This window comes from Macaca fascicularis, chromosome 16, assembly GCF_037993035.2.
Source record: "Macaca fascicularis isolate 582-1 chromosome 16, T2T-MFA8v1.1".
NCBI lineage: Eukaryota > Metazoa > Chordata > Mammalia > Primates > Cercopithecidae > Macaca > Macaca fascicularis.
Window position 1 is genome coordinate 88,391,087 of NC_088390.1, and position 12,161 is coordinate 88,403,247.

Below are 12,161 nucleotides of genomic sequence, written 5' to 3' on the forward strand. Positions count from 1 at the left end.
TGCCACCTTTGCCTCCCAGTTCAAGTAATTCTCCTGCCTCAGCCTCCCAAGTAGCTGGGATTGATTACAGGTGCCCGCCCCCTGTAATTTTTGTGTTTTTTGTAGAGAAGGGGTTTTGCCATGTTGGTCAGGCTGGTCTCGATCTCCTGACCTCTGGTGACCCACCTGCATTGGCCTCCCAAAGTGCTGAGATTACAGGCGTGAGCCTCCATGCCCAGCCTTTTTTTCTTTTTTTTTTTTTTGAGACGGAGTCTCGCTCTGTCGCCCAGGCTGGAGTGCAGTGGCGCAATCTCAGCTCACTGCAAGCTCCGCCTCCTGGGTTCACGCCATTCTCCTGCCTCAGCCTCCCGAGTAACTGGGATTACAGGCGCCCGCCACCATGCCCGGCTAATTTTTTTGTATTTTTAGTAGGGATGGGGTTTCATCATGTTAACCAGGATGGTCTCGATCTCCTGACCTTGTCATCCGCTCGCCTCAGCGTCCCAAAGTGCTGGGATTACAGGCGTGAGCCATCGCGCCCGGCCTTATTTTTATTTTTATTTTTATTTTTTGAGACAGAATCACACTCTGTCGCCCAGGCTGGAATGCGATGGCGCGATCTCCGCTCACTGCAAGCTCCGCTTCTGGGTCCAAGTGATTCTGCTGCCTCGGCCTCCCGAGTAGCTGGGGTAAGAGGCGGGCACCACCACGCCCGGCTAATTTTTGTATTTTTAGTAGAGTTGGGGTTTTACCATGTTTGTCAGGCTGATCTCAAACTCTTGACCTCAGGTAATCCGCCTGCTTTGGCCTCCCAAATTGCTAGGATTACAGGTGTGAGCCACCGCGCCCGGCCTGTTTTCATCTTTTTAAAAGAACTTTTTTTTTTTTGAGGCAGGGTCTGTCTGTGTCACCCAGGCTGGAGTGTGGTGGTGTGATCTGTGCTCACTACAACCTCCACCTCCTGGATTCAAGAGATTCTTGTGTCTCAGCCTCCTGAATAGCTGGGATTACAGGTGCCCACCACCACACCTGGCTAATTTTTGTATTTTTAGTAGAGGTGGAGTTTTCGTCATGTTGACCAGGCTGCTCTTGAACTCCTGACCTTAAGTGATCTGCCCGCCTTGGCCTCCCGAAGCGCTGGGATTACAGGTTTGAGCCACCGCACCCTAACATGAGGCCTAATAGAACTTTTCTTGGCCAGGTACAGTGGCTCCCACCTGTAATCCCAGCACTTTGGGAGGCCGAGCTGGGAGGATCACTTGAGCCTAGGGGTTTGAGACCAGCCTGGACAACATAACGAGACCCCATCTCTACAAAGAAAATTTAAAAATTAGCAGGGCGTGGTGGTGTGTGCCTGTAGCCCCAGCTACTTGGGAGGCTGAGACGGGAGGATTGCCTGACCTGAGAGATCGAGGCTGCAGTGAGCTGAGATTGCACCACTGCACTCCAGCCTGGGCACGACGTTGTCTCAAAACTGAAACATTCCTGCTTTGGGCCTTGCTTGTTGGCCTCTCCCCAGCCGTGTGGCTGCTCGCTGGCAGGCTCAGACTGTGGGCATCGGTGCGGATGTTGTGCTCAGCCTGGGTGAGGCGCTGTCTCCCCTGGGTGGGATTCGAGGCCCGAGGCCTCTGCTTGGTGCAGGCGGGATGTGTGCTGAGGGTGTTCCCCATGCTTTGGATGTAAAATTTGGGCATGGAGTTCGTGGTGTCTTCAGAGGCAGTCCCGCCTGCGTCCTGTGTGAGCGCCTGTCCACGTCGGTCGCAGCGGTGTCTCCACGGAACCTGCGTCTGTGCCCAGGCCTGCCTCTCGCCCTGGCACGGCCTCTCCTGCTGTGCACGTCCCAGGCCTTTGATGGCGTCCACGTGCTCCACCGCCTGCCTCGGAGGGTGGCCGGGGCGCTGAGTAACTCGGGAGGTTTGGCCCGTGTCTGGCGTAGTGATTCATTTAAGCTCAGAGCCTCCAGGGGAAACTCCACACTCCTCTCACCGGAGCCCTGGTGGGGCAGGCCAGGCCGAGACCGGAGAGGGAGGGAGGCCGGGAGGGAAAAACACAAACCCTCAGAGACGCTGGAAACTCTGAGGTTGGGGCCACCTCTGAATGGGTTCACATTTTTCCTCTGTGTGTCATCACATCCTGGAAAATTACTGTCAAGAAAAGGAGACCTCTGGTTAGTGTCCCGGCCCGTGTGCGTGCCCCTGGCGCCCTTGCCCCACAGCCCCCAGCCTCCCTCCCCTTGGTTTCCCAGGTCAGCGGCCCGGGGCTGCCCCAGCACTGTCTGTCGTCGGGCTGCGCGCCCAGAGGGCTGCCCCCGGCATCCCCGACAGCGTCCCTGTCCTCAGTCCTGCCCGTCCTTTCTGGCCTTTCTCCGGCCCCCTTCCAGTTTCAGGGCATCTGGATAAATGGTTAGCATCGTTGCGGCCCAGTCCGTGCAGCCCTCCTGGAGGCTGTGACCTGGGGGTCCGCTGGGGGCCTGGGTTTGCAGGAGACAGGAAGGGGCCAAAGGGGCAGAAGCTTGCAGGGGCTTCACCTGCAGGAGGAGTTGGGTCTTTCACAGCTGCCTGGCCACCCTCGGAGCCTGAGAGGCCAGCACCCCTTCCCCTCATGGTGCTGGCTGGACCCTCCACGCTCCATGCCTCCTCCTTGTGTGTCATGGGACCATAGTCACCCCAACCTTGCGGCGTATTTTGAGCTTCTGAGGAGCTCAGCACACACAGCCCCTGTGAGAGCACTGGCGCTGGCTGCTGGACCCTGCCGTGTCTCTGGCATCGTCCCCATCCTCTGAGACCTCTCTGGCTCTGCCTAGCAAGAGGGGCAGGGCCGGGAAGAAGGGGGTGTGGGGCCTTCGGGAGCTGGGCCCGGGTGCTGAGGCGGAAACCAGGCCGGGCTCAGCATGCCAAGCTCCTGGTGGAGGCACTGGCGTCCGTGCATGTCAGCGGCGCAGAGAAGGTTCCAGGCTCCGTCTCCCGAACCTGTCTGGAAGAGCCCAGCTGCTCCCACGGATCTGCGACCTGCTGCCCGGGGCTGGAGGTCTGGGCCTCTTTGCATCGGCTCAGGGGAGGCCGTCCGCGGCTGGGTGAGGGTCAGCGGCCATTTGGATGCCCCAGCAGCCGTGGGGCTCTCGCCTCTGCCAGAGCTGGCAGCGTGCGAACTGGCAAGGGCTTTGGGGAGCAGCAGGAGGCCTGAGGGTGCCGAGTGCTCCGGAAATGTTGCTGGTTCTTCAGGGGCAGGCCTGGCCCACTGGGCAGAGCAGAACATGGCTTCCGCTCCGAGGCGGCGTGGGGGCGCCGGGATGGCAGACACGAGGCCGCATGAAGTGGGATCAGGTGGACCCTGGGGTTTGGGCTTGGAGGCCTGCAGGGCAGTGGTCCCCCGGCTCTTGCTGCCCTGTGGTTCAGTTCCTCCCGCTGCCGCGCCTTGTGCCCTGTGGGTTGGCCGGTCTTGTGAGAGGCCTCATCTGAGACAGGAAGCCCCACGCAGGCTTCTGGAAGGCTCTGTCCTGGCTCTCGGCCACCCTATTGGCTGAGACCGACCCCAGCGGCTTCCTGAGGCTTGGCGAGGCCCCCAGGGTCACCTGCTGGTCACACACCTGGGGGACCCCACCAAGGCTGAGACACAGGTTGGGGCCCCCCGCACTCTGCTGAGGTTTGGGCCTCATTCCCCGCTGGCCCGCCCTCCCCTCAGGAGCTTTCCAGGTGGGGACGTTCGTAGGGACAGTGGTACGACATCCAGTTGTCTCCTCCCTGAAACCTTCAACCTGAACCTCACTCAGCACAGGGAACTGGGGGCCAGACCGTGGTGGATGGAGGTGTCGTGCTGACACAGCCCCTGCTGGGACGTGGGGAGTGGCTGAGGCACAGCTCCAGCCCCAGCATGATGGTGCGTGTGGGAAAACTGCCCGGGTACTTGGGGACAGCAGGGACATTTCCAGCGTGGGTGTGTGAGTGCCACCTCCCCCACATGGTGGGCGTTGGTGTGATGCTGGCAGCTGGGACCAGGGTCCTCTTCTCAGCAGATGCTGCTGTGTTTCTGGGGGGCAGTCTGTGGTTTTCTTTTGTGTGCATGTGTGTGCTTGGGTGTGTGTGCGTATCCTTGTGTGTGCACGTGTGCTTGGGTGTGTGCATGTCCTTGCATGTGCATGTATGCTTGGGTGTGTGTGCACACATCTGCGTGTGTGCGCGTGTCCTTGCGTGTGCACGTGTGCTTGGGTGTGTGCATGTCCTTGCGTGTGCACGTGTGCTTGGGGGTGTGTTCTTGCGTGTGCACGTGTGCTTGGGGGTGTGTGTGTGTCCTTGCGTGTGCCCGTATGCTTCGGTGTGTGCGCACACGTGTCTGCGTTTGTGTGCGTGTACTTGCATGTGCACGTGTGCTTGGGTGTGTGTGTCTGCGTGTCTTTGTGCACGTGTGTGCTTGGGTGTGGGTGCTCACACGTGTCTGCATGTGTGTGTGTGCATGTCCTTACGTGTGCACGTCTGTGGGTGTGTGCACACATGTCTGCCTGTGTGTGCGTGTCCTTGCGTGTGCACATGTGCTTGGGTGCATGCAGGTGTGTGTATGTACATGTCTGTGTGTGCACGTGTGTGTGTTCGCCTTTGCCCCAGAGCGGAAGGAAAGAGAATGCAGCCGGACGATCATATCTGCGTGAGGGGTGTTCACTTTGTGTCTGACAATCTTTCTGTGGAATGAAATATTTCAAAATAAGAAATTGAGGGGAAAGAGAAAGGAGGGTGCTTGTCTCTCTCCTCGCCTCCTGCTCTTCCTCCCTGTGTTGGAGGCTCCAGGACGCCTCACCCCGGGTTGACGTCATTTTTGGCCTGCAGAGGCAGCCCCTTTCTTTTCTCCGGGCACCAGCGAGGAGGCTGGGCTCCGGCCGACGGGAGCCCCCGCAGGAGCCAGGGCTTGACTCCCCTGCAGGGCTGTCGCTGTCGCTTTTTTCCCTCACGACGTCTCATCCACAAACCTCTGTCCTCCGTCCAAAGACATCTCGGTGAATCCACCTGGCGCGGAAGCAGCGCTGATGCCGCAAATTCGGGCCAGGCTGCCGGGCAGAGCTCGCCAGTCAGCAGGGCCGGGTATGGCCGGGGCAACCCCGAGACCCCACGCCCCGCCACTGCGGCTCCCGCTCCCTGGTGCCTCTCGCTCCCTGGCGCCTCTTCTCTGTGGACGGAGAGCCTCTCTCCGGGGGAAGGCTCGGGGCTAAGCTGATGGGTGTTTGAAGTTTCTCCACACACAGGGTCCCCTGGCATCTCCCTCTGTCTTTGGCGGCCAAGTGCCATTTCCCAGCAGCCCTGCTGCAGACGCCGTCTGTTCTCGGGGGAGAGTTAGGTGGCCTGGGCCCTTGTGGTAGCCGCTCATCCAGCCTGACCCCAGGCTGCAGTGAGGCTGCTTCCGATCGGGGCTTCTCTGCCCAGGTGAAGGGCGGGCGTGGGAGGTTTCCGTAGAGGCCGCTCTCCCCTGCTGCCCGAGCCCCGTGTGGGGCCCTGCGTCCGTCTGACAGACGGAAGCTTCCGGAGCAGGGCCCTTGGGATGATGAGTAGGAAACTAGGGAGGATCCACAGGAATTAGAGATTTCATCAGTTTTGTTTTCCAAGTGAAATTCAACAGCCCCCTAGCAGCGTGACGCTGATGGCCCTGTCCCCTATGGCCCCCATCCTGGAGGCACCCTGGTGTGGGCTGTGGGCCTGGGGATCCGGCGCCGTCCAGTATGCAGACGTGCCAGCAGCCCACGTTTCCCCCGGTGACTCCCAGGCTGTGCCCTGGATATGGCCGTCTGAGCACGTCGTGTCCTGGGGACAGGGCCCCGTCTGGTCGTCAGGCTCAGTGCGTGCCCATCGGGGTGCTCTGCCCGCTCGGGGAGACAGCGCGGCTTCCGGGGGGCTCCTCCAGGGAGGCTCTGGACCAGGCTGCAGAGGATGCTGACCTGCCACAGGCTGGCCTGGCCGCTCATGGACACGGTGGCTCCTGGCCCAGGGTGCACCGCGTCCTGCCCTCCTCTCCCCTGGGAACCCAGGCGTGCTCGCGGCCCTCTGGAATGCAGGCGCTGGGGCTGTGGGGGGCCGCCTGGCGCCTGGCATCTTGTTATAAAAAGCTGTGGCGCAGGCTGCTCTCAGTGGCTGCAGGATGGTTGTGGCTTTGGAAGGGCAACCCCCAGGGACCTTGGTCAGCCACCTGTGGCCCCACTGCTGGGCCATGGTCAGCCCTTGCTGGCTGCCCTGCGACGACACTGCCAAAGCCAGTGGGGCTTCTGCCAGACTCCCGTGACAAGTCATGACAGAGCCACGTGCTGGGTGGTTGCAGGGCCCTGTCGCCCACGGCAGTCAAGGTCTTATGTGTCTGTCTGGAGGGCAGCCCTGGAGACACCTGGGACAGGTGTACCTCTGGCAGGCGCACCCTGGCTGTCACCCAGTGTGGGCGTGGTGGGAGCGCTGGAATGCTGTGCAGGGCAGGAGGCAGCGGCCTGTGGCTGCGTGGGAGACTGCAGGGGAGACGGGACCAGACCAGGAGGGTTGTTCCCAGGGCCTGCCAAGCCATCCCCAGGTGTTGAGAGTTGGAGGTAGGGGTGGGAGCCCAGAGCCAGCTCCAGGCCACCCGCACTCCCGACGGCTCTTGGCTGTTCTGTGTGAGGGGGGACATGGCCGAGTGTGGTGTCCCACCCATTCCAACACTGGGCCGAATGCACCGAAATCACTGCCCAGGGCTCCGGGAGCTGCATGGCCCGGCTTTGTCCATTTCATTGCTGTTGATGCCAATTAGGGGTGACAGTGTCCCTCCCGCATCCCAGGGTGGGCAGAGGGAAGGGCCGACTTGTTCCCTGGGGGCAGGCGTGCATGGAGTCAGCCTGGCCATGGAGCTGTGGCCAAAAGGGCAGTGGGGACAGCGGGGGCAGCTGGGCTGGGGTTTTTGCCGACGCTCTAATTTGGTGGCTGTCGCCACCCCTGCCCCCCACAGAGACCCTGACGTGGCCTGAGCCAGACTCCAGGGGCCATGCACCCTGATGGGTGGGGAGCAGGGGCTCAGCGTCAGGTCTGGTGCACTGACTGGGAGAAGGAGGGTCTCCAGCCCTGGACAGGCCCTGAGTGGGGTGGGGGCCCCCAGCTGCTGTGCCCAGCCCTGCCCCCAGGACCTGGCCCTGGCACTGTGCTGGCCGGGGCCAGGGAGAGAGTGGGCCCAGCTCCCAAGTCTGTGTGCCCACCTCGGCTGGGGGCGCCGACAGCCCGGGGTGTGGAGGGCCTCCCGTGACACCCGCCGTCAGCCGCGCCCTCTGCCTCTAGCCCGTGGACCTGGAGCCCGTGGACCGGGAGCCTGTCGTGTGCCACCCTGACCTGGAGGAGCGGCTGCAGGCCTGGCCAGTGGAGCTGCCTGATGAGTTCTTTGAGCTGACAGTGGATGACGTGAGAAGGCGCTTGGCCCAGCTCAAGAGTGAGCGGTGGGTGCTCCCTCAGTGCCTCCCAGCTTCTTCGAGTCAGGGTTTGCCCCGTCGGGTGCCTGTGCTGCCCGCCGTCCCCAGGTGCCAGCACTGGCTCGTGGCCCAGGTCCCTGACAGGCTGCCCTTAAGAGCACCTCAGAGGGTTGGGGCCTAGGGAGGGGTGTTCAGATCTTCCTGCCTTGTGCGGGGAGAGCAGCCCACTTCCACCCTGGCGGGTGCAGGTGAGGAGCCCGGGGCCAGTTGCCGTGGCCCCCATTCTGACCAGAAGCCCTGTTCCCTTCCCCTCCTCACCACAGGAAGCGCCTGGAAGAAGCACCCTTGGTGACCAAGGCCTTCAGGGAGGCGCAGATAAAGGAGAAGCTGGAGCGCTACCCAAAGGTCTGCAGACAGGACGTGGGGGCAGCAGAGGCACAGCTCTGAGGGGGCCCCCTGTCAGTTCTATGGACGGGACATGGGGGCAACTGAGGCACAGCTCTGAGCAGGACCCACCCCCCCCGTTGTGGCATGCCTGCCTCTAGTGGCCAGTCGATCCTCCCCTGCTCATGATTTAGAATGAATTTTTTTTTTGAGACGGAGTTTCTCTCTGTCACCCAGGCTGGAGTCAGTGGCACGATCTTAGCTTACTGCAAGCTCCGCCTCCTGGGTTCACGCTGTTCTCCCGCCTCAGCCTCCCGAGTAGCTGTAACTACAGGCGCCCGCCACTCACGCCCAGCTAATTTTGTTTTTGTATTTTTTAGTAGAGACAGGGTTTCACCGTGTTAGCCAGGATGGTCTCAATCTCCTGACCTCGTGATCCGCCCGCCTTGGCCTTCCAAAGTGCTGGGATTACAGGCGTGAGCCACAGTGTCCAGCCTAACTTTTTTTTTTTTTTGACATGGAGCTTTGCTGTCACCTAGGCTGGAGTGTGGTGGTGCGATCTCGCCTCACCGCAGCCTCCACCTCCTGGTTCAAGCAGTTCTCCTGCCTCAGCCTCCTGAGCAGCTGAGATTTCAGGTGTCCACTGCCAGTAGCTCGGCTAATTTTTGGATGTTTTTTAAGTAGAGATGGGGTTTCACTATGTTGGCCAGGCTGTTCTTGAACTCCTAACCTCAGGTGATCCGCCCGCCTCGACCTCCCAAAGTTCCGGGATTACAGGTGTGAGCCACCACGCCCGGCCGAATGAAACTTTTTTTTTTTGAGACGGAGTCTCACTCTGTCGCCCAGGCTGGAGTGCAGTGGCCAGATCTCAGCTCACTGCAAGCTCCGCCTCCCGGGTTCCCGCCATTCTCCTGCCTCAGCCTCCCGAGTAGCTGGGACTACAGGCACCCGCCGCCTCACCTGGCTAGTTTTTTGTATTTTTTAGTAGAGACGGGGTTTCACCGGGTTAGCCAGGATGGTCTCGATCTCCTGACCTCGTGATCCGCCCATCTCAGCCTCCCAAAGTGCTGGGATTACAGGCTTGAGCCACCGCGCCCGGCCCGAATGAAACTTTAAACAGCAAATTTGAACACAGGTCAATGTGGTTTTAGAACTCAGGCCACTGTGCGCACGCACGGTACTCGGCTGTCTCCGTGCCCGGCCTACCATGGGGGAGTCGAGGCCCGGGCTCTGATTGGGGGTGGCTGCTGCTTCTGCCTGCCCCAGCCCTGGTGTCCGTGGCCTGGCGTGGGCCGAGCGGGGAGGCCGTGCCTGGTCCCTGGTGCAGCTCCGGCCGTCCCTCCAACCTCTCCACTTGTCTGGCCTAGGTGGCTCTGAGGGTTCTGTTCCCCGACCGCTACGTCCTACAGGGCTTCTTCCGCCCCAGCGAGACAGGTGGGCAGCGCTGCCGGTGTCCGGGGAGGGGGGCGGGGGCCCACAGAGCCCCTCCTGGCTCCTTCCTTCCAGGCTACAGGACTGCAGCCACCTGGCCTGCGGGTCCCAGGGCACTGGGCAGGTGCAGGTGCTGAGGTCCCCTTGGGGGTGCAGAGGCGACCCAGTTTGCAGTGTCAGGCAGGCTGGGCACTCGCTCCAGATGAGCCTGTGGTCCTGAGTGCTCACATCACCCACCTACTGGGCACAGCTGGGGCAGAGGGGCACCCAGAGGAAGGCACCATACCCCGGGAGGAGGGCAGTGGAGCTATGACATTCAGGGGCTTGTGACCTGTACCCCAGACAGCTGGGTGGCAGCAGCCCAAGGTCGCAGGGACCTCCCCCAGGGAAGCACTGAGGCTGGGGTGGAGGGGGGACTGGGAGGTACAGGCTGGCAGTGGGAGTGCCCTCCTGCAGCAGGGCGGGGCTCCCAAGTGTGGCCCACACGGGGGCCCAGCCACGTCGAGCACCTGGGGTGCTGTGGGAGGAACAGGGCTGAATTCCCACCCCTCGGGGAAAGGCCCAGGAGGGTGGGAGCAGTGGCCCAGTGCCGGGGGCGGCCCGGGGCTGGTGTGGAGGAAGAACTGTCTGTATGTTCTTTCTCCTCTGCAGTGGGGGACTTGCGAGACTTCGTGAGGAGCCACCTGGGGAACCCCGAGCTGTCGTTTTACCTGTGTAAGTTTTTTCTCCTAAGCCCACTCCTGCCTCCAGTGCTCGAGACCCTGGTGCTGTGGGCACACCGCCCATCCCAGCTGGGGCTCTCGGCAGCTTCTCCATGGGAGCAGCATCTGTGGCCTCCCGCCCAGCTGCCTCCTGCAGCCTATGGTGTCTGTGTGGGGACCTAGCAGGGCCCTTCTCCCTGAGCCGGGCGGTGGGAGGGTGGGAGCCAGGCTTCCTGCCTTCTGTCTCAGCGCTCCGCTCCCCTCTGGAGCCCTGGGGCTCCCCCACCCCTGGGGCTCAGGCCACTCCAGCGAGAGGACTGTGGGAAGGGTCGGTGGACAGGAAGCGGCTGGCCTCCCTTGGAGCGTCTAGGTGGCAACGGGTTAGGCTGCCCCCCTCAAGCGGAGCTGGGCTGCATGGGTGGTGACCCCTGCAGTTGGGCCTGCCCTGCCCCAGCCCCTCCGAGCCCCCAGCTGGGGTTTCTGCAGCCGGAGTGTGGGCACAGGGTGTGATCATGAGGGGCTCTTCTGCCCCACGTGAGGTGTCACCCCCATCTTCGGGCCTGTCTTCTTTTGGGAGCGTGGATGGGGACCGCCGTGCTTCCTAACACATAGATGCCTTCTCTCCTCAGTCATCACCCCTCCAAAAACAGTCCTGGACGACCACACGCGGACCCTCTTTCAGGTACCCGAAGGCCTCCCTGGGGTGCTGCGGGGCGGGGCCCTCCAGGGAGGGCAGGACGCGAGGGTGAGGCCCGCAGTCAGGAAGGAGTGGCTTGGCAGGCGCTGGTGTGGGATAATAAAGCCTTTGAGAGCGGGTGGGTTCAGAGGGGGCCGTGCGCCTCTGAAGTTGTTTCTGACAGGTCTTTCCAGCCTCCTCTGCTTCCTGCCTGGCCCCGGGTGAGAAAGGGCCTGCTAGGCGGCCTGCCTGAACTGGGGCCGCTTGGAGGTCTCGGCCCCCCTGGGCTGCTGTGCTGGGGCCAAGGCAGCACCGGTGCCCGCCCAGGCGTCTGGGTGAGGAAGGGCCCGGCAGGCCTGGGAGCAGGGCTTGGGGAGCCCCAGAGGGACCAGGCCCTCAGCTGGAGGCGGCCGCCTGGGGCTTCAGCTGCCAAGTCTGTGTTCCTGCCCCTTCCCCCTTCCCGGCCTCTCCCGCTGGCCCCGCTGGCCCCTGCTAGGAATGCCCTGGTACCCATAGCTGTCCGCTGCTTCTGTGGGTCCCTGCCACCTCCCTGAGAGCTCCTGAGGGTGGGGCCAGAGTGAGGGTGCCCGGTCCCCAGCCCTGCTGGGCCGCCCTCCAGAGCCAGAAGCAATGAATGTCCTGTCCTTGGCCTGTGGGAGAGCCGCCTGGGGCCTTCCGAAGCCCTCTGGCCTAATGGTTTCCTCTTCAAAGCCTCTTCAGATATTTTAATTAGCAACAGAGGCGTTTTTTTTTTTTTAAGTGGCCACAGGCCTCTGCAGAGGCCTGGGTTGGAGGTGAGAAGCTTGCTTGCTGCCTGGGGCTGCAGCCACTTGCTGAGATGGGGCAAGAAGGCTGGCAGCTGCCAGGGGTGATCAGGAGCAGGACTGAGCGGGATTCCCTGAGACGGAGGCAGGGGAGGAGTGAGACAGTCCCCTCTCAGCCCCTGAGCTGCCGGGCGGACTCTGGGCCTCCTTCCTCCGTCTCCACCCCCTCCCTTGCTGGCCAGCCAGTTGATAAACATTGAATTTGGAAGATGCCTTGGGGTGGAGGAGGACCAGTGCCCAGGCCTGCAGCCCACCCTCCCACTGGGAGGCCCCCTGAGAGCACTGGGGTGCTGCTGCGCTGTTCCTGGGGATACATGGCTTCCCCGCCAGCCACCATCTCCTGCCCTCCGTCAGCTCGGCTCTAGTCTGGGGGCCTCTCGGGGTGGCGTCCCTGGTGACATTCCTGCCTGCCTGCCGTCAGAGAGCTGGCGGGGCCGAGGGGGGGAAGCCTGCCTCCCTGACAGGCAAGCAGGCGGCGGGCGTGGAAGCACCGGCTTTCATGTCTGTCTCTGGCGGGGCCCTGCTCCGGCCCCTGCTTCTAAGAGGGACAGCGTGCGTGGGTGTGGGGGCTCGGGTAGCCCGGCAGCCCTCTGTGGCCCTGGCCCGGGAGAGCGCAGGTTTTCTGGGAGGGCTGGGAGGAGGCGGCCAGGATTGAGGACAGGGAAGTGTGAGCAGCGTGGGGGCTCCACTGTGGGGAACAAAGCCCCGACCGCTGCCTGAAACCTGCTTCCTGGCCCTGGGCATCAGGGCTGGCACGGTCACCTTTGTGT

General features: G+C 62.6%; 1 protein-coding gene across 15 annotated transcripts in view; it reads left to right on the top strand.

Moving 5' to 3' along the window:
- The window catches only part of ASPSCR1 (ASPSCR1 tether for SLC2A4, UBX domain containing), a 43,549-nt gene that overhangs the window by 28,040 nt on the left and 3,348 nt on the right, over positions 1-12,161 (top strand). For 11 of the 15 annotated variants that reach the window (XR_012426347.1, XR_012426348.1, XM_074020967.1 and 8 more), the window contains 5 exons: positions 7,248-7,402; positions 7,699-7,780; positions 9,127-9,193; positions 9,842-9,904; positions 10,521-10,573. Coding sequence is in view for 13 of the 15 variants with exons in the window: in XM_074020967.1 (XP_073877068.1) it covers positions 7,248-7,402; positions 7,699-7,780; positions 9,127-9,193; positions 9,842-9,904; positions 10,521-10,573 (420 nt within the window). In the remaining 2 variants the exon portion in view is untranslated. Of the gene's footprint in view, positions 1-2,830; positions 3,053-7,247; positions 7,403-7,698; positions 7,781-9,126; positions 9,194-9,841; positions 9,905-10,520; positions 10,574-12,161 lie in introns of those variants that run through there. The other 4 variants (XM_074020973.1, XM_074020966.1, XM_065532155.1 and 1 more) reach the window with 2 other exon arrangements.